The sequence below is a fragment of the Capricornis sumatraensis genome, chromosome 4 (genome assembly GCF_032405125.1).
Source record: "Capricornis sumatraensis isolate serow.1 chromosome 4, serow.2, whole genome shotgun sequence".
Taxonomy (NCBI): Eukaryota; Metazoa; Chordata; class Mammalia; order Artiodactyla; family Bovidae; genus Capricornis; species Capricornis sumatraensis.
In genome coordinates this window covers 159,684,198-159,703,823 of record NC_091072.1, presented here as the reverse complement: position 1 = coordinate 159,703,823, position 19,626 = coordinate 159,684,198, and the positions used below count along the sequence as shown (strand labels likewise).

The following is a 19,626-nucleotide window of genomic DNA, read 5'->3' as shown; positions in this document are numbered from 1 at the left end:
AAACCTGCTGACCTTGGGCTGGACAGAGCCCTGGAGTTGAGGGAGCTCTGCTGGCCTGGCGGCTCCCGGGGCTCCTGACCCAAGGTACGTCTTGGTGGACAGGCCTTGGGACAGGATGAAGCGAGAAAGGGGCTCACCTGTGAGAGAGCCGGCACTGATTCCACAGCACTGGCCACATGGAGGCCAGCCACCCTGTGTCTGTTCATACGATTAGCACATCGCGTGGTTCAGGGACACTTGCCGGTTGGGGAGTCATCACCTCATCGGAGCAAGCCAGATGTGCAGGGCAGCAGTGCAGAGCCCCCCCCCCCCCAATACACACGTGGACAGAGCTTTACAGCGTGCAGAGGACTTTCCATAACGGCCCCTCTCCCCACCCCCGAGCTCGCCGCTGGTTCTGGGAGAGTGGCAGGTTAGACCCCTCTGACAGAGGGACTCTCTGGGGTCCCCAGGGGTTCAGTGAACCGATCACCCAGATGGGGAGGAGCAGAGAGCCAGGACCTGAGCTCAGGGCGTCTGGCCGCAAAGCCTAACACTGCGCTGCGCCTCCGCCAGTCAGCCCTCACCCTGACCTTGGCCCTTCCCAGTTCTGGACTTGGCCTGTCTCCTCTCCCTCCCTCTTCTGCTCCCTCTGAAAACAGGGAGCCCCTTCTCCACCCTTGTCTCCCTCTCTCTCTTGAATGAGCTTCATGACACTCATCAGAAGTGATACGTTCATGGGCCAAAGTGGTATCATCTTACTATTAAAAGTGTTAAAAGTGAAAAAAAAAAAAAGCAAGCATATGTCCTGTGAGGTTCAGCAGCTCCTGCCATTCAGGTGTATGTGTTTCCATCAAGTGTACATGTTTCATGTTCGTGTCTCCGTCAGGGGTGCGTGTCTCCATCAGAGGTACGTGTTCCATCAGGGGTACGTGTTTCCATCGAGTGTATGTGTCTCCATCAAGTGCACGTGTTTCGTGTTTGTGTCTCCATCAGGGGTACGTGTCTCTGTCAGGGGTATGTGTCTCTGTCAGGGGTACGTACGTGCCTCCATCATGCGTACCTGTTTCTATCAGATGTACGTGTCTCCGTCAGGGGTACATGTTCCATCAAGTGTACGTGTTTCGTGTTTGTGTCTCCATCGGGGGTGCCTGTCTCCGTTGAGGGTGCCTGTCTCCATCGGGGGTGCGTGTCTCCATCAGGGGTGCCTGTCTCCATCGAGGGTGCGTGTCTCCGTCGGGGGTGCGTGTCTCCATCGGGGGTGCGTGTCTCCATTGGGGGTGTGTGCCTCCGTCATGCGTGCATGCCTCCGTCATGCGTACCTGTCTCCGTCAGGGGTGCCTGTTTCCGTCAGCCGTACGTGTCTCCGTCCGGTGTGTGCCCAGGGCTCCGCGTGGTGTAGCAGCTGTGGTCAGGGTGTGAGCATCTGCTCTGTGACCAGGCGCCGTGGCACATGCCTGTCTTGTCTGCGCGTCTTCACAGCATTCCTAAAAGCGTGATGGCGATTCGCTTTAGTACACACAGCAGACTCTACCGAGATTTAAGCGCGAGTGATTACTGAATATTATTTTCTTTTTCTCCTTCCTGTTATGACTACTGCTATGTTATTTGCTGTCATTAATGCATATGGAATGTCTTTGTGCATAAGGCACTTCTTTATTCCCATTTTTTTCTTTGCCATAAGATAGAGTCTCATAAGCGGGAAGATGCTCGTTTGCCTTCCACAAAGGACACAGTAATTTCTGTTCTCTCACAAGAGCTCCGAGTTCAAAGTGTTCTTGCCAGCTTTGGTCACCGTAGCTTCTTCTCAACTTTACCGGAGCATGGTTTATGTCAAGTAAAGTCCATGTCAAGTAAGTAAGTGGGCGAGTTTTGATGGCGCAGCGCGCTCGGGGCGGCCAGTCTGCTGTCTGTGCCTCCAGTTTCGCCTTTGATGAAGCATCCTGTGAATGGGCCTTTCAGTGTGCCGCTGTTTCCCCACGTCTGACTTCCTCACTCGGCGTGATGCTTCTGAGATTTATCCTCGGTGCTGTGTTGATCGGTAGTCTGTTCTCATCACCAGTAACAGGCCACCGAGTGGCTACGCCACGTTCCGTACGCGTCTCCTCCTGGTTCCCAGTTTGGGTTCATTTAGGAACACAGCATCTGTGAATGTTTGTGTACCGGTGTCTGTGCAGACACAGGCTTCGCATCTCTTGGGCAAGTACCTGGAGACGGCTGAATCGCCGGTAAATACACGTTTAGCTTTACAAAATCTGCCATTTTCCTAGGTGATTGTTTTTTCTTTTCTTTCTATTTTTTTGGCCGCGTGGCTCTTCGTTGCTGTGCGAGAGCTCTTCCTGTTGCGGCGGGCGGGGGTTACTCCGCAGTTGCAGGGGACAGGTTTCTCCTGTTGCAGACACGGGCTGTGGCCCCCAAGCCTCAGTAGTTGCGGCAGGCGAGCTTGGTTGCCTCGCAGCAGGTGGGGGTCTTAGTTCCCGGACCGGGGACTGACCCCATGGCCCCTGTGTTCACAGGTGGATTTTTAACCACTGGACCACCAGGGAAGTCCCCTGGTATTTTTATAAAAGGCAAATTTGCCTGCTTAATGACAACATGTTCTTTCGGTGTGATTTTTTTTTAATTGCTAGTGAGATTAATATTTTCCCACATTTTGCCAAGTGGGTCTGTTTCCTTTTCGGTAGTTACCTGTTTGGGTATTTTGCTCATTTATCTATTGCGTTCTTGCGCATTTTCCTTCGTAACTTGCTACGCTGTGAATTCTTTATATACAGACAGTTATTTATTGTGACTTGCGCTCCCCTGGTTTTCATGTCTCCTTTGATTTCAGCTGTGCCTCTCTTGGGCAGAAGGGAAATTCTGAGTGTTCAGGGTGGCAGGGGGGTCTTGACTTTCGCGACCTCTCTTCTTGCTTTATCCTGAGTGTCCCTGGTCTGGCCTCTGCCTGATTGTCCCACCTGTCTGTCCTGCCTGCGTCTCTGGGTGTGGCGCCCACAGCCACTCTTGGCAGTGGTTCTGGCGTCTCACCGGTGACAGGCGGGGTACGAGGGGGCTCCCCGACAGAGTAGTTTTCTTCCTCCTGAGTTTGTCATCGGTACTGAAACAGTGATACGCTAGTGATAACATCTGTGTGATGTCCACAGCGAGCCTTGTTCCTTTCAGAGGTTAGCACTGGGTCTCCCCACCTGCACCTGCGGGGCAGGCAGGGGCTGCAGATGCTCGGGAAGACGGGTGGGGAGGGCCCTGTCTGGGTGCCCAGGTGCCTTCTCAGTGGGTGGCTGGCCCACCTGCCCGTGGAGTCACCGCTTTGAGCCCTGGGCGATCTGAGTCAGGGGCGCTTCAGCCCTTGTATTGTGTGTGGTCTTGGGGCTTCATTGAAGGTTTTTCTTGGGTCAAGGCCCTTGTGACTGAAAGAAAAGGGCATGTTCGCACCGTGTCCTGCGTGGGGCACCCAGGCCTCGGGTGGATGGTGGCTGGGCTGCATCTGTGCTGTGGCACCCTGGGCAAGGCACCCACCTCCCTGAGTTTGTCTCCTGTTAAGTTGGGCCAATCCGTTTATTCACGCAGCATTTATTGAATGCCTGCTGTGTGCCTGGCTCTGTTCTGGGCACTATACTCAGATGGTCATCCAGGCAGGTCCCTACTCCTGGGAGGCGTTTGTGCAGCCGGGGCCCGTCATGAAACCCCAGATGTAGTGATGACGGTGAAACAAGGTGAGCCGGGATGGGAGCGCCTCTGGCACGTTTACTGTGGGGCCTGGAGTGGCCCCTGAAGCCAGGAGAGCCATCTGAGCAGCAGCGGGCATGACAGGAAGGAGCTGCCTGTGCAGAGGCCCCGGGGCAGAGGGGCGGGCATCCCCAGGAGGCCAGCAGGGCTGGTGAGTGGCGAGGAGAGGGGCTGTCACGGGGATTTTTCTCAGAACTTTGGCTTTCATTCTGAATTCCACGGGAAGGTTTGAAGGGGGACAGGAGCCGACTTTAAATACAGACCCCGTAGCTGTGATGTGGGGGGCGGAGCGGGGGTGGGAGTGGACGCGGCCATGGATGCAGTCCAGGGGAGCTGCCCCCGCCACCCCGGGAGGGGAAGGGCCTGGGGGTGGCACTCGCCAGGCTCTCTGACGGCCGCGGGGCTCCGGCACTTTCCGGGAGAAGCAGTGAGGTGGTGGGCCGGTGGTTCGGGAGCGGCCCGTCGAGGATGGGGGCACCAGCGCAGGGTGACCTTCGGGCTGGGCCCCAGGAGCCCCTGTGTCGGGGGGGGACACGGGCAGGCAGTGTGCCGCAGCCGCCCTTGCTAACTGGGCCAGATGGGCTGTGAAGAAAGCGATCGCTCAGCGTTTACAGCAGGGAAATGGGACCCCTTGTGTGGACCTGCTGGGCCAGGCCCAGCGGCACGCGGAACCCTGGAGAGCACGTTGGCATGTATTTTGTGCCGTCTCCAGCACTCCAGTGCTGCACGCAGGATCCCCACCCCCACCCCTAGACCCAAGGACCTTCCCTTGTCAGAACCTGGGGCTGCCAGCTGCCGGCCGATCGCTTTGCATCCGTTATCTGGGTCCATTGCATTGCGTTTTCCGAGAGCCTGAGTGTGTGAGAGCCTGAGTGTGTGCGTGTGTGTGGTCTGACAGGTCTGAGGACTCAGCAGTTTCTAGCTCTGGGATCTTGGGCCCCTTTTTCAGACTCCTGAGAGTCAGTCTCTTCTCTTGTGAAACCAGGCAGCCGCAGTAACAGGCTGTGGGCAAAGTTCAGTGAGACGGCCCGCACGGCTCTGCCTGGCAACTGCAGGAAGAACTGTGGCCGCCCACCTGGTGCCGTGGGTACCACCAGGCTCCTTCTGCTTGCAGAATAAAGAGATCGCCCGAGGGGGTATGCGCTTGAGCCAGAGTGACGCGGATGGTGAACTTGACTCACTGTGGCAGGTGATGGGGTTCGGAGCCCTGACCCACTGCTTGTGGAGACCACAGTGGCTGCTGTAGCCCCCACCCCCAAGGGACCAGGAAGCAGTGGGTGTGGGCGGTCTTGGAGCGTTGAGTCTAGACGGCCTTCTGCTGGGCTGGGGGCTCAGAAGGAGCTGACAGTAAACTGTGCTGGGAGAGTTCTTCTTTGTTAGGAAGAACGCGGCCCACCCCGCTTGATTTTGTGCAGGGGGCTTTAGGGGTGTGAGTTGGGCGCTGCCTGTTGTCACAGTGGTCAGTCCGGGGGTCTCTCCTGGCCTTTGCCCCCGAAGCTGATGGGTGACCTTCGTCTTGATCAGGCTCGCCGGCCTGGGCCCCTGACTGATGAGACCCCCTTCTGTTTTTCTTACGTGGGAGCCAGCCAGGGTGTGGGTGTGGGTGGGCTGCGGACCCCCTGGGCGCAAAGGGCGGGAGCCTGATGTAAACAGGGCCAGAGTGTTTAGAACTCCAGGGCCTGAGGGCTGAGCCTGCCCCCGCCCCGCCCCCCTCCACCCCCCGCCCCTGTTCTGACCACCTGTGAGGACATGGGCAGCCCCATATCCGCCCCGAGGGTCCTGCCTCCAGGGGTTCCAGAAGACAAATCCTCTGGGAGCAGAGGGAAACAAACCAGCAGCAATTCAGTATCTTGGGTTTCTAAGCAGTAGCTCTGCCGCACATCTTGCGGTTTCATCAGGTCTGTTCAGACGCCCACCTTCTTTAGGTCACGTGGGCCAGCCACATCTGTGGTGTCTGCCTTCACCCCCAGGAACCTGGGGATCAGAGAGGTCCCTGGGTTGGCCCGTGGTCACACAGCTAGTGCAGAGCTGGAGCGGAAACTCTCAGCCTTCCTACCGGAGCCTGTGGGCTTTTTCCCTCCCTGCATGGGAAAGAGGACCATAACGATCTAGGTATCAGGAAGAAATACTGTCGATAATAAGAAGCAGAGTCAGCCTGGCGTGCTGGAAGGCTGCCTGTCTCCTGCCTGCAGCTGAGCCCAGCAGGCAGAGGGGCAGCTGTCCCTTTAAGTCAGATTCCCGGGGTGGGGGTGGGGAGGGAGGTGCCGGCTGGGTGGATCTCCCCTCCTGAGCCCTCTGGGCTCCCCGCCAGACAGTCTGCGGCGCCTTCCCTGCGATCCAGGCTTCCCTTCCCCGCGCGATGCTGCTGATTCATCCTGGGGCTGGAGTCCGCGGTGCTGCGGGGCTCGGGGCCGCGCCGCTGGATGGAGGGCTCGGGGCCTTCTGGGGAGGTACCCTTGGGCCTCTGCGGGTGCCCCGTGGGGGCTGGGGTGTGAGGGGAAGGGGGCTCCTCACATCCGGAGGTCTGCAGGGTGCAGGGAGGGGCCGGGGCTCGGCCCAGGTCCCTCACAGGTGCCCCCCCCAATCCCCTCTGGCCTCCCTGCGCAGGGTGCTTCAAGGACGACCGCATCGTCTTCTGGACGTGGATGTTCTCCACCTACTTCATGGAGAAGTGGGCCCCGCGCCAGGACGACATGCTCTTCTACGTGCGCCGGAAGCTGGCGTTCGCGGGCAGCGAGGGTGCCCTGGACGGGCGGAAGGTGAGCGCCCGGGCCCCCCCACCCCCACCCCGCCCACAGCGGGATCCGCAGGCTTGTGGGCCGGGGGCCTGCAGTCCTCCGCGCGTTAGGAGGGGAACGCTGTGTTCATTCAGCGCCTGCCAGGTGCCAGGAGCTGGGCGGGGATGGCCACACAGGTGGGTATTATTACTGAGGTTCCCCATGAGCCCAGCAGGCAGCGATGAGTATCGCTACAGTGCCTTGGAGGAGACACATCCAGAGGCTGGGTGGTCTGGCGGGCATCTCATCCTTAGTAAGTAAACAGGAGAGCGAAGACGTTGACCCCGGAGGCTGGGTCCAGCCTGGCTGTGGGCAGGTGACGTGGCTTGGTGATGGTGGTGATGGTGGTGATGCCTGCCAGCCCCTGAGCCCTCACCTCACCCCCAACAGGGGGCTCAGCTCTCTGCCTCTCCCATCTCCCATGTCTTCCCACAACTGGACAGGACAAGGGCTGTTATCCCCTTTTTACCAAAGAGACCGAAGGCTCGCAGGTGACATGAGTCACCTCTGGTATTTAATCCACTGTTTCAGTGTGTCCACAAGTTAATAGAACAAGCTTTGCATGTCTTTCAGAAGCTTTATTTAGTGTTTTGTAAAATGTTGAAGCAACCTGTATGCCAAACATACAAAGACGATGTTTTCATTTAAATACAAAAGCGCCTCAGGCAGTGGAGACAGGTCTTTGCAGCGTGCCTGCCCCAGCGCTTGTGACCCCGGGCTGGGGCTCGGTGGCCGGGGCTTGGTGGCTGGGGCTCGGTGGCCGGGGCTCGGTGGCTGGGGCTCATGCCTTCCCTGCCCTGCGCCTGCTCTTTGAGCCTGATTGTGCAGGACGAGTTTTCTGCAGACAGCCCTGGTGCCTGCTGCAAAGGAGACATGGTGGCCTGCATGCCTGCAGCCAAATGGCTGGTCCGGGCGGGGTGCACGACAGGCGGGAAGACCTGGGGGGTGGGCCAGGGTGCTCTGATGACCATCTGAAGTCTGCAGCAGCTGGCTCTGTGACCGGGTTGTCACTGGGGCCAGTGGACGCTGGGACCCTGAGTGCATCATGTGGAGCCAACACAGTGTGGGTCACTATAGTGACCGAAAGGGAGGGGAGTGGCCAGCGGAGGCCACCTGAGTGAGGCGGGTCTTGAAGGAAGGGGAGAGATGGTCCCGGCGGAGGGGCAGGTGGCCGAGCGGTGGGCCTGACCGTCTGCTGAAGTTTAAGTTGCAGATCTTTTTTTTTTTTTGTGCAAAATCTTGGTGGTTGTTTAAAGGCAGTGTGTTGAGGCCAGAGGCAACAGTAAGGACTGCGTGCACCTGAGACGTGGTCGTGCCTTGAATGTTGGTGCCTGGAGAGGCCCCGGCTCTGGTCAGGGAGGGTTTTCTTAGCCGATCTGGCCTTGACTGCTCCAGTGGGCAGGCGGGGCTCAGGAGGGGTCAGCTCTGTGGGTTCCCAGAGCGTCGGGGTGGGGAGGTGAAAGGAAGTGGCAAGTGCTGGCTTTTCTCTTGGGGAGAGAACCCTGGACTCAGGCCTGAGCAGTTTTGGAGCCGGAGGCCTGAGGCTGTGTGTGAGGTCCCCTGAAGGTTGGGGTGGGGCGGTGTTGACAAGGTCAGTGAGGGGAGCCCGAGTTTGGGAGCGTGTGGCAGTCTAGCTGTGCGCGTGCTGGAACATTCCATCGCACCTCTGCCCTGAGCCCTCTGCAGCTGTGCGCGTGCTGGAGCATCCCACCGCACCTCTGCCCTGAGCCCTCTGCAGCTGTGCGCGTGCTGGAACATTCCATCGCACCTCTGCCCTGAGCCCTCTGCAGGCCCTCTCTCCCACCACTGGGAGCACAGGCTGACTCAGCCTTGGCTGGGGCCTCAGGGAGCACTCCCCCGCCCCCCTGCCCCCGGCCTGGTCTGCTGGGACCCACAGGGTGGCCAGTGGCATGTGGAATGGTTGGTGCTGTGATGGTGGGAAGAATGGGGTGGCTGGGGACCCACAGAGAGGAGGAGGCGGCGTCTGGCCGGAATGTTGTAGGTCAGAGCGAGGGGATGACGGTGGATAGAGGACATTTGAAGGGAGGGGTGACCCAGCACACGCATGACAGGCCCCGCCGGGGTGGGTCTGCGGTGTCTGGAAGGCAGCAGGCGGCGGAGACCCCACGGGTCTGGAGGTGCGAGGTGGACGGGGCGGGGGAGGAGGGAGATCACACAGCTGCTCCCGCGCAGCCTCCCAGCCCGCCTTTGCTGCGAAGAGCAGAAAGGGAAAGCCCCTGGCCGGCGCGCCGTGGGCGCTGCTGCAGGGCCTGCGCACTGCGGGCTCTCTGCGGGCTCTCTGCGGCAAGCCCGGCCGCCTCCCGCCCCCTCCTCATCCGGCCGCCCCGCCGAGCCGGTACCCAGTTGCCGTAGCAACCCGAGGGCCTCCCGCTCGCTCAGCTGGTGTAGAGGGTGGCTGGCTGGACGGGCTGCCTGTGGGCTGGGCCAGGATGCTGGGATCCCCCCGCCCTGCTGGGAGGCCCTAGGGACGACCTAGGTGGGAGGCTAGCTTCTTGATGAACCCCCGGAGTCGTGAAGCCAGAGAAGCCAGGGGGGAGATTGGAGTCCACGCCCTGCGTGCGAGGGGCCAGTGAGGAGAGGATGCCCCAGGGGCGGGGGACGCGGAGGCGGGGAGCCGGTACCGGGACTCACCTCTGCCCTGGGCCTCGCAGCTGGCGGAGGCCGAGCCCGAGGTGGAGGTGGAGGTGTACCGGCGGGACTCCAAGAAGCTGCCGGGCCTCGGAGACCCGGACATCGACTGGGAGGAGAGCGTCTGCCTGAACCTCATCCTGCAGAAGGTACCGGGGCGTGCGCAGGGCTCCTGGCGGCGGGGGCGGGGTGCTCGAAGGCCCCGGGGCACAGCGGAGCCCTGCACTCCCCTGTCCCGCGTCCCTTATAGCTGGACTACGTGGTGACCTGTGCTGTGTGCACGCGAGCCGACGGCGGGGACATCCACATCCACAGGAAGAGGTCCCAGGTGAGCCGCGGGCGCCCAGCGTCCCCCTCCCGCTGCCCTGCCCCGCGGGGAGGCTGATCACAGAATCTCCCTGCAGCCCTGGGGGCCTGGGACCCTGGGACCCCGGCGATCTGTGCCTACCCCACCCCAGCGCGTGGCTCCGGCCCGGGTGCAGGACACGGCGGGGGTTTCGCTCAGCCCCCTCCAATCTTTTTTCCTTCCAGCAAGTGTTCGCGTCCCCCAGTAAGCACCCCATGGACAGCAAAGGGGAGGAGTCCAAGATCAGCTACCCCAACATCTTCTTCATGATCGACAGCTTCGAGGAGGTGGGGGCTCTGTCTTGGTCTGGCTCCGTGTGTCAGGGGATGTGACCCTGCCCCCCCCAGTCACCCCTCAGGCCTCACACGCCTTCAGGAAGGAGGTAGGGGCAGGGCTGGCCTCCTGCTCTCCCTGCTGCTTCCTTGACTGAGGGCAAATGAGTTCACCGGGCTCCGAACCTCAGTGTTCTCATCTGTAAAATGGGCGTCAGGGTTGAAAGATCAGAGAGCTCATGCGTGGGAGGAGGTGTCATCAAGTCCTGCAGATCGCTGCCCGGGCAGGAGGGATGGTTATTACCACCCTTGAATCCTAAATGAGGCCTCCACACCTTGGGATCCTAGGATGCTGCGATGGGCGGGGCTCCGGAAGTTACAAAACTGGGGTCCGAGGCAGCTCACTCGACTGGGAAACGCAGGGTGCTGGGAAGCCAGCTGCGCCACCTGGCCACCCTGCAGGCTCCTGTCCAGCCATCCTCCTGTCGAGGTCTGGGCAGTGGAGCTGTTCCCCCCACCACCCGCAGTGAGGGCCCGGTGGGGGTAGGGGGGTGGGGGGGTTGGGCGGGGAAGAGGGGGTGGGTTCGGGGGATGGGGGCCCCTGGAGCACTCATGAAGGGTGGGGCGTGGGGTGCAGGTCGATTCTCGATTTGGTTGGCGTCTTGAGCATCTCAGGTCAGGGAGCTGAGCGCCCTCTCCAGACTCACACAGCTCGTCCACAGCAGAGCTGAGATTGAAGACCTCAGAGCTCAGCCTGCACACGGCCCCCTGCCCCAGCCATGGGCAGTGACTCTGGCGGGGGTGGGCTGTCCAGTCCCTTGCAGGCGGTCGCTCCCCCCCTGCCCCCTCCTGCAGGCAGATAGGCTGTGCGGCTTCTGAGCTGGTGCCCACGCACAGGCCCTGACAGCCGGGGCAGGGCTGGGGCGGGTGGGCTGCACACCCATATCTGAGGGCATAGAAGACACTCGAAAGCGGGCCAGACAGTCCCTGTGAACTGTTCTACTTCCTGGTGTCCTTCCAGTGGACACCGGGTGGGGGGGGGTGCATCCTCTTCCGGTCCCAGAGTCGCTTATGACCTCGGCCCCTTGTAGACGCTGCCCCTGCCCACGGGTGGGCTGTTGTTGCTGTGCGGGTCCCCGTGGAGTGGAGGCAGGCCTGGGGGCCTTGGGCAAAAGCCTTCACATCTGTGGCCCAGTGTTCTCACCTGTCAAGGGGGAGTTTCCAAGCAGCCCTCTCTGGGTCAAGGAGCGGGGCGGAGGGGGCGGCTGGGAGCCGTGCCGGGGGCGGGGGGCAGCCGACCGGTGCCATCCCCGCGTCCGCTTCACGCCCCGCCTCCCCAGGTGTTCAGCGACATGACCGTGGGGGAAGGGGAGATGGTCTGCGTGGAGCTGGTGGCCAGCGACAAGACCGACACGTTCCAGGGGGTCATCTTTCAGGGCTCCATCCGCTACGAGGCGCTCAAGAAGGTGTATGACAACCGCGTGAGTGCAGGGTGGGCCGGGCCCAGGAGCCCCCCTCTGCCCTCGCCCAGCTCTGCTGTACCTGCCCCGCGCCACAGCTCCTGCAGCGCCCCCAGTGCCCCTCCTAGGCAGCTGGGGCCTGGGTCACGTGGTGCTTTTCCCGGGAATACCCTCCTGGGACTCTTGGTCCCGGGCAGATGGGACCGAGAGGAGTCCAGGTGGACAAGTGCCCTCCTGCTGCTGGACACTGCCCCGGGGTGTCCTCTCTGGATCCCGGGGCAGGGGATGGGGAGGCGGCCTTGGTCCCACCATCTAGGGTGTCAGACAGGGATGCGAGGGTCCTGGCACCGCCCCCGCCTTGTGGGCGAGCCCGGGTCAGCCAGGGCTGGGTCTCCCCAGAGTGGGGCTGGAGGCCCTCAGGGGCTTCTTGAGGGAGGGTCCCCCTGGCTGCTGGAGCCCCCAGGGACCGGGCATCCCCGCCTGCCTGACTCTGCGCCCCCATCTGCCCTCCCACAGGTGAGCGTGGCAGCCCGCATGGCCCAGAAGATGTCATTCGGCTTCTACAAGTACAGCAACATGGAGTTTGTGCGCATGAAGGGGCCCCAGGGCAAGGGCCATGCCGAGATGGCGGTCAGCCGTGTGTCCACAGGTGACACATCCCCCTGTGGGACCGAAGAGGACTCTAGCCCGGCTTCACCCATGCACGAGCGGGTAAGGCTGCGCAGCTCGGGGAGGGCCTCTGCCCCTCCCTGAGGCCCGCCTCCCACCGCCTCCCTGGTCCTTCCTGCCCCCTACCCCCGGTGAGGTAGGTGTCATGGTCCCCAGCCTTCTGGGGAGGAGGCCGAGGTTCAGAGAGGGCAGGTGACTGGCCCAGGGTCACACAGCAGGTTAGTGCCTGGGCCCCGAGCTGCCACGGCGGCGGGGCTCAGCCAGCGGGGTCCCAGCGCCTGCCTTGGTGGACCTGCTGGGTGAGGGTGGGCACCCGAGCGGCCTTTCCAGGGGGTGAGATGGGGACAATGATGGATGAGCTCCAGGAGGGTTGGCCGGAGCCTCAAGACCCTGGGGCCCCCCGGCTGGTCTCTGCTGGGGCTGCTTGCCAACCAGATGCTGGGCGCTGGAACTGCTGGTGGCCGCTGCAGCCGTGGGCTGGTCCGAGCCTTCCTGTCTGCAGAGCTGGGCAGCCCCAGGCCTGCCGGGGTTCCTTGCGCTGCCCCCTGCCATATGGCTTATGCAACAGCACTGAGCCTCTGAGCCCTTTCTAGGCCGCTGTCCCTCCCTGGGGCCGGGAAGCTGAGCTCAATGGCAGCCTTATTCCCAGAGCCTCTGGGGTGGTAGGCGGGGGCAGGGCTCAGGCAGAAGAAAATACCCAGCCCGTCAGCCGCGTTGCCCGCGTTGGGGGCTCCAGAGGAGACCGGGGGTCTTGAAGGAGGAGCGCACCCCCCCAGGCGTCTCCAGGAGGGGCTGCGGGGTGGGCCGCAGTCCGGGCACTGTTGCTCGCGTGAGCTGGGACAGGTCTCTCCTCTCTGAGCCTCAGTTTGCTCACCCGGAAATGGGGTGAACACACACCCGCCTCCCGAGGTGTTGGGGACTCAGGAGCCAGGGGATCAGGGGCCCCGCCGGGGGTGGGGCTGGCTGGGGCATCTGCCTGGAGAAACGGCCCCCGAGCGTGAGGGTCCTGCGTCCCCACTGGCGCGCCCGCGGTCAGGGAGCCGCGTGCACTCGGCCTCTCTGTAAGCGCACCAGCACACGCCCTCCAGGCAGTCAGGTGGCACTTTTCTTTCTCTTGTTATCTCTTTTTTTTTTTCTGCTTTGAGTTTCCTGCAGTGAATGTGTTTTGTAAGCAGAGCAGAAACAACAAATGCTCTCTTTCTGTGGTGATGGGTGAGAATTCCGGGCAGAGGCCTCTGTTGTCTTGGGAACAGAGACTGTTTGTCTCTGCAATAAGGAGCCTAATCCCCCTTGGTCCTCAGGTGCCCACTGAGGCTAACAAATGTGTGCGTAACAGCCCTTGTGAAGAAGTGGGCTGGGCTCGGGCCAGACAAACCTGGGTGCCAGTTCTGGCCGCGTGCTTGCTGACAGAGAGGCTACTGGACCCGTCCGGGCCTTCATCTTCCCATCTGTCAAATGGGGGTGCTGCTCTTTCTCTCCCAGGGTGGCCGTGGTGGGTGGAGGAGACTGCCTGGGAAAGCCCCAGGCCCGCAGCAGCAGGGGGAACCTAGGGTCAAGGGGAGGGGCCTGGCAGGGTCCTCCCAGTGCTGCTCGGGCCCCCCGCCTCTGTGCTCGCTGCCGCTTGCGCCCCCCCTTTCCCAGAGGGGTCGTTTGTAACCAGCGCATGACAAATGGAGACTCTGTGTATTGTGGTTTCTGGTGTTTGTTTTTCTATCTTCTAAAAACCTTCCCCGGCTTGTGGGAGGACCGTCTGGAGCCCAGCGGCCGCCGGGACTCTGGTGGATGTCGGAGCCATGACGAGGAGGCTGACGGGGCTCCTGAAGTTTCAGTCCCAGCTCACCTTGTTCCTCAGATTCTTGTTTGCATGGGGAGGAGGGAGGAGATGGGCCACGTTCCCTCTGCCTGGAACGCCCTTCCCCCCCTTCTTCACCTAGCGAACTCCTACTCGTCCTTCAAGACCCAGCTCAAGCAGCGTCTCTTCCGGGAAGCCTTTCGTGATTTCCCAGGCTGTTGGTTCCTTTTGCCTCTGTGCTCACCTGTATCTTGTGCTTCCTTTTTTCCTGCCTTTAACAACCAACATTCAGTGTGTGGTTGTCAACTTTTGGGTCTCCCGCGCCCCCCGGAAGACTGTGAGCTCCTTGAGGGCAGGGACCCCAGTCATGTGCTCCCCTGAGTGGGTGTGGAGAGTGGTTGGTGATGGGCAGCATGGTTAGAAGAGAGGAGAGCGGGAGATGGAGGGGTGGACTGTTTGACCACTGCACTTCTGTGGAAGGACGCTGGGGGAGAGAGGAGACAGGAGATAAGAGCCAGGAGAAGAAATCAGAGGGACGAGCATAGCCTTAGGGGCAGAAGCCCTGGGGTGCAGCCCCAGCGTGGCCACCGTCTGCTGAGTGACCTTGGCCCCGCCAGCGTGGCTGTCCTGCCTCAGCTGGTTCTCACGTCGAGGGTGGTCGGGAAGGTTTGGCGGATTCAGCAGCCAGGCTTGCTCTGTGCTCGGATGACCCCTGGGCAGTGGTTGAGGCCCCAGGAGGGCAGCCGGGTTCTTCCCGGGGTGGAGCTGGTGGCCAGCGCCCGCCGAGCCCCAGGCTGGCTGCACTCTGCAGGCGGGAGACGGGTGGGCGCCGGGCCCCCCCAGGTTGGCGGGCCGCCCTGGTGACATGCTCTTTGTTCCCAGGTGACCTCCTTCAGCACACCCCCGACCCCTGAGCGGAACAACCGGCCCGCCTTCTTCTCCCCATCCCTCAAGAGGAAGGGGCCCCGGAACCGGATTGCAGAGATGAAGAAGTCTCACTCGGCCAACGACAGCGAAGAATTCTTCCGGGAGGACGACGGGGGAGGTGACCCTGCTGCTCCCCGCTGCCCCCCAGCCCGCGGGGCCTCCTCACTCCCTTCTGCACATTCAGAGAGCCAGGGGGCTGTGTGCCAGCCCATCCTGTGTGGGGGTGGAGCTGTGGACAGACAGCAGACGGCCACCGAGGGGAGTCCCCAGCCCCAGCTCAGCGTGGCGGCAGTTGGCACCTGGTCTCAGGGGCTGCGAGGGGAGGGCCCTGGGCACGCGCGCGTGCTGCCCCCTCCCTCTGTGAGGTGCCCTGTGGCCCTGCCGCCTCCAGCGCGGTGTCCCTCGGGGCTCACCTGGCCTCCTCCCTGAGCCCGGCGGCCTCCTGGGCATCTCCGCCCGGGTGTCTCTGCGGTCCTCGATCGCACCCCTATCGCTCGGTCCTCAGGCCCCCTGCTCCCCTCTCTGCCCTGCATGGGTCCCGCTGTGGGAGCGGTAAGGGCAGGGCCGTGTGTATCAGAGGGGCAGCAGGAGGCCATTGGAAGAGCTTAGAGGGTCCTGATCGGCAGGACTGAGGCAGAGGGCCTGTCGGACGAGACCTTGGCTGGGGCCGCAGACCCCAGCCCGGGTCTTGAGCTGCTCTCGAGTGGGCTTGGGCAGCGCCGCCCTCCTGGGCTCCTTCCAGACCAGTGGGAAAGCGTCCATAGCGCCCACCTGCCTCCCTGGGCGGCCCACCAGCCGGGTGATGGTGCCAGGTCATCCCAGCTGTACCCCCGCGCCCTTCTGGGGAGAGGACTGGAGCGGGGCAGCCACGGGGTCCGGCACAGTGACAGGCCCGGGCCCACAGGGGAGGCGCTCCAGGACCGGAGCGGGGGCATCAGGGAGAGCCCCGAGGGGGGGACCAGGCTGGAAGGCAGAGGGGGCTGGGCGCCGCAGGAGGACAGTCAGGAGGAGGGTCGGTTGGGTCGGAGGTCGAGCTGGGCTGGGGAGGGGTCACCTGGGTGGGAGTCACTCTCCGCTCCCGTGGCCCGGGCCTGATGCGCCATCTCCACTGCAGCCGACCTGCACAACGCCACCAACCTGCGGTCTCGCTCCCTGTCGGGCACGGGGCGCTCCCTGGTCGGGTCCTGGCTGAAGCTGAACAGGGCAGATGGGAACTTCCTTCTCTATGCACACCTAACCTACGTCACGTTGCCGCTGCATCGGATTTTAACAGGTAACTCTGACTTTGGAGTGGGACCTCTGGGGGAACCACGGCCCCTAAAAGGTACTCCTGTGGGCAGTGCTCAGGTGCCCACACCTGCCCCCAGAGGGGCTTCAGACCCTCAGCACGGGCATGCTACTCAAGGGGCAGGTGGAGCTCGTGCTGGAGGGCCTGCGGGGCCGTGGCTCCGGAGTCAGGCTGCCTGTGTGAGCCCCGAGCCCCGAGCCCTTGCCCCGTGGTGCAGCCGCCCCAGGCGCGATCGTTGCCCGTTCCTGTCCAGAAGGAGGGTGAGCCCAGACCCGTGGGTCCCCGAGGGCTGGAAGAGCGCCTGGGGGGCTTCCCTCACAGATGGAGCACCGGGACGGTCCCCGTGCCCCTCTTCGAGCACGGGAGGGTCACCCTTCCCTGTCTCCTCCACGACCCCCCTGCCACCCTAGACATCCTGGAAGTTCGGCAGAAGCCCATCCTGATGACCTAGCCGTGTGAGGAGCCCGCGCGGAGCCCCCAGCCCTGCCCAGTCCTGGGGTACTGCCAAGTGCCTACCTGCCCACCGCCACTGGGGTCTTCTGGGACCGCCCAGCACCGGAGCCGGAGCCAGGCGGGGCCGCCCGCCTCCTGGGGCCAGGGCCGACCCCACGAACACCAGCCCAAACTGAAGTGCCTCCTCCTCGTCCCTGCTGGCCCTGCTCCGGCCCCCGCGCCCGCCCACCCACCACCCTCAGCCTGTCTCTGGGGGGATCCTGTGCACCCCGAGGAGCAGACCCACCAGTAGGCCGCAAGAGAGCGAGGGAGCGGCCAGCGGCCAGCCCGCGGACCCGACGCTCACCTCCCAGCAGACAGCAGGGAGACCACCTGGCTGGAGCCGCGCCACGTGTCCAGCGCTCAAGGAAAACTGGTTTAAGATGTGGTGACGCTGACCCAATGAGTCAGTCCCGATCGTCTGTCCTCCCGGCTTCCTCGCGGTCGTCTTTAGATGGGTTTCCACAGGGAGCACGGCCGTCTGCTGGCTCTGCCCTGGGCTGGGAATACCTCACCCTGCGCCCGGCTCAAGACCGGCCCTCGTCCTGCCAGAATGGCCTTTGCTTCCAGCCAAAGAGCATCACCCACATACACACACCTCCAACCCGGAGACGACCTGTCTGCACCTCAGCTGGCGTGACCCACAGGATTGGGGTCCTGAGGGCAGGAGGGAGGGGTCGTACCCAGACAGGAGAAGGGTGGGGTCTCCCGCCGGAAGGGTGGATGATGCGCCGTGGGGTGATGTCCTCCCAGAAAGGTTCCAGGCCGAGCCTCCGTCCTCTGGGGCCAGGGCAGGGGCTGGAGCGTCTCGTCTTCCCTGCTTTCCTGGAGCTCATTTTCTTTGACTGGGTGTGCCGGTCCCACCTCTCAGGCCAGTCACTGAGGCAAAGAGGCATTGGCTTCCCCGTGGCCCGGGGCTGGTCAGGCTTCCTTCCAGCTTGGATGGAAGGTTTCCATCTGCGGGGACACACCGTGCTCCTCTCAGAACCAGGAGTCTCCTGGGAGCAGAAACATCGCTCTTGCTGTTTCCCACGGGATAAGCCGTCAGCTGGGTCTCTGCTGCTCTGTGCGTGCCCTCAGGGGTATCCGAAGGGTCCCTGGTGTGTGGTTAGTGAACCCCTGAAGGAGGAGAGGGAAGGAGGAGGGGCTCATGTTCCCGTCCGTTTCTGCCCTTTGCGCTCCAAGGGTTTGCTTCGAGCTCTGGGAAACCGGGGGACTCCTTTGGGGCTTCTCCGGATTTTGTATGCTGTTATTAAAAGCGAGCTACTGCATTTCATTCTGCCTCAGTTTGCCCACCTGTGAATGGGGCTGATACCACCTACCTCACTGAAGTCTCCAGGGTTCCAGCGCACGACCAGGTCAGGATGAGATGGCCAGTCATTCCGCATAGCTCAGCTCAGGTGATGGGGCATAGGAATGCTTTCCTCCCCCTCCCCGCCCATCCCAACCCTGTCACCCGGGCCAAGAAGGCGAGCAGTGAGGTCAGGGCGAACATTCTCGCCTCCTCTGACAGCGCCCGGCTCACCCATGTTCAGCTGCATCTCAGCTCCTCGCACGGTTTGACCATCTGACGTCCCAAAGCTGCGTCTTCCAGCCCCAGAGCGCTGGAGCAGAGTTTCAGGGAGCCGGGAGTCCAGCCAGGGTCCTGAGACAGGGGTTGAGTGTTCCCTGGGCTCCTTTCCTTCCTGGTTTTCTGGGATCTGAAGGCTCTGGGCCCCAACCTTGGGAAAAATGCAGTCCTGACTCATCTCCTGGGGGTGAGGTCGTTCAGCACACGTACAAGTGCAGGGCCCTCCTCGTCGTCAGCGGTGAGGAGCCGGAGGAGGGGCCTCCCACTGGGGCCAGGAATAGGGCCCCCTGTTAAGACACCTCGTAGGGTAACTGGGCCAACTGCAGGAAGCTTGTATTCGTGCTTTGCAGATCTTGGAAATGAGGGCCAGGGGTTAGCGATCACACCTCACTCGTAAAGCACATGAACAGACGCACAGCATGGTTTGGCTGTTTCATACCCAACGTTGAGGAGTCCCTGGCATATGCAGGCACTATGCTAGACATTTAGGTGCCATCATCACCCCCATCTTGGAGACGAGGAGGTGGCCACAGGGAGGTCAGGTGAGCTGCCCGAGACTGGACAGTGAGCCGGACGACAGGAGCACAGCCCAGGCGTCCGGCCCCAGTGGACACGGAGCTGCGGCCCCCTGCTGCCCCAGGACGGACACAGGAGCTGAGCTTTCTCAGTCTTAAACCCTCCCGGGGGTACTTCTGACACTTGTTCTAAACAAGCGTAGAGGCGTTTGGTCACTAGGCAGTAAGCCGTTCTTCTGAGTTTTGCTTTTTTCAGTCGCAAATGACTTCAGTAACAGAGTCACAGAGAGGCATGTGACAGCTGGAACTGGGCCTCCAACGTCCCGGGGCATCTCGGTGTGGCCACACCTCACTTCCTGTAAGGCCATCTTTCATTTTCCAGGAACATGCCTGGCTTATGTAACAAGGAGGCGGCCAGAGCGTGTGGGAACTGGAATTCAAGTCCGGGGTTCCTTTGAAGAAGCCTGTAACCTTTAAGCTTTTTAAGGACTTTAGTAAGGAAGTTCCCTTCTTTCCAGTGAAACGTCTTGGTTCTATAGTCTGGCCAGGCCCTGTGGTCCCTGTTTGCATCTCCCAGCGCCTGAGGGTTCAGGCCGCGTTCAGCCTCCATCCCAATGTCTGATAGAAGGAATTTTCAGTTGTCTGTGAAAACAACTGAGCCTTGTTACTTCAAAAGAATATTATTTAAAACAACTATCATTTAAAACACTAGGTAACAGAGAAGTTGTCAAAGACAAGCAAACTATTCTATAGCCAGACAACTTGGAGATAGCGTGGGTTTTCTGGTGAGTCAGAGCCTTGCTAATATTTGGGCTTTTCAAGGACTGTGAGCAAAGCGTCAGAAATCAACTAGGTTTCTACCAAAGATGCTAATGACAGAAAGGCATGTTCCTGATGTGATTTTTTTTTTTCAAAGAATCTAGCTAGAATCAAACCAGGATCTCTTTTTGCTATTTTAATCACATAAACTAGTCAGTAAACATTTTTGAAGAATGATGTGAAAACATCATTTTTTTTCCTGTTAAAAGACATTCCAGAGGAAGTCCCTATGCAGTTACTATTGTCTAATGACCGACATTTGAAAAATGTATTTGACATTATCATAACACAGGCGTTTTAAATTGCTGGCCAAATTTTTAAGATTTGCAGATAAAACTGTCAACT

The 19,626-nt window shown here is 61.5% G+C and overlaps 1 protein-coding gene across 2 annotated transcripts in view; it reads left to right on the top strand.

Annotated features, from left to right (window-relative positions):
* KIAA0930 (KIAA0930 ortholog) overlaps nt 1-17,625 on the top strand; it is a 39,534-nt gene extending 21,909 nt beyond the window's left edge. Inside the window, exons 2-11 of one of the 2 annotated variants that reach the window (XM_068971295.1) lie at nt 6,313-6,464; nt 7,148-7,150; nt 9,164-9,280; nt 9,382-9,459; nt 9,663-9,764; nt 11,090-11,230; nt 11,726-11,920; nt 14,553-14,715; nt 15,712-15,870; nt 16,296-17,625. In XM_068971295.1, coding sequence (XP_068827396.1) covers nt 6,313-6,464; nt 7,148-7,150; nt 9,164-9,280; nt 9,382-9,459; nt 9,663-9,764; nt 11,090-11,230; nt 11,726-11,920; nt 14,553-14,715; nt 15,712-15,870; nt 16,296-16,336 — 1,151 coding nt within the window. In that variant the 3' untranslated portion in view covers nt 16,337-17,625. Of the gene's footprint in view, nt 1-6,312; nt 6,465-7,147; nt 7,151-9,154; nt 9,281-9,381; nt 9,460-9,662; nt 9,765-11,089; nt 11,231-11,725; nt 11,921-14,552; nt 14,716-15,711; nt 15,871-16,295 lie in introns of both variants that reach the window. The other variant, XM_068971294.1, reaches the window with a different exon arrangement.
* The last annotated feature ends 2,001 nt before the right edge of the window (nt 17,626-19,626 follow it).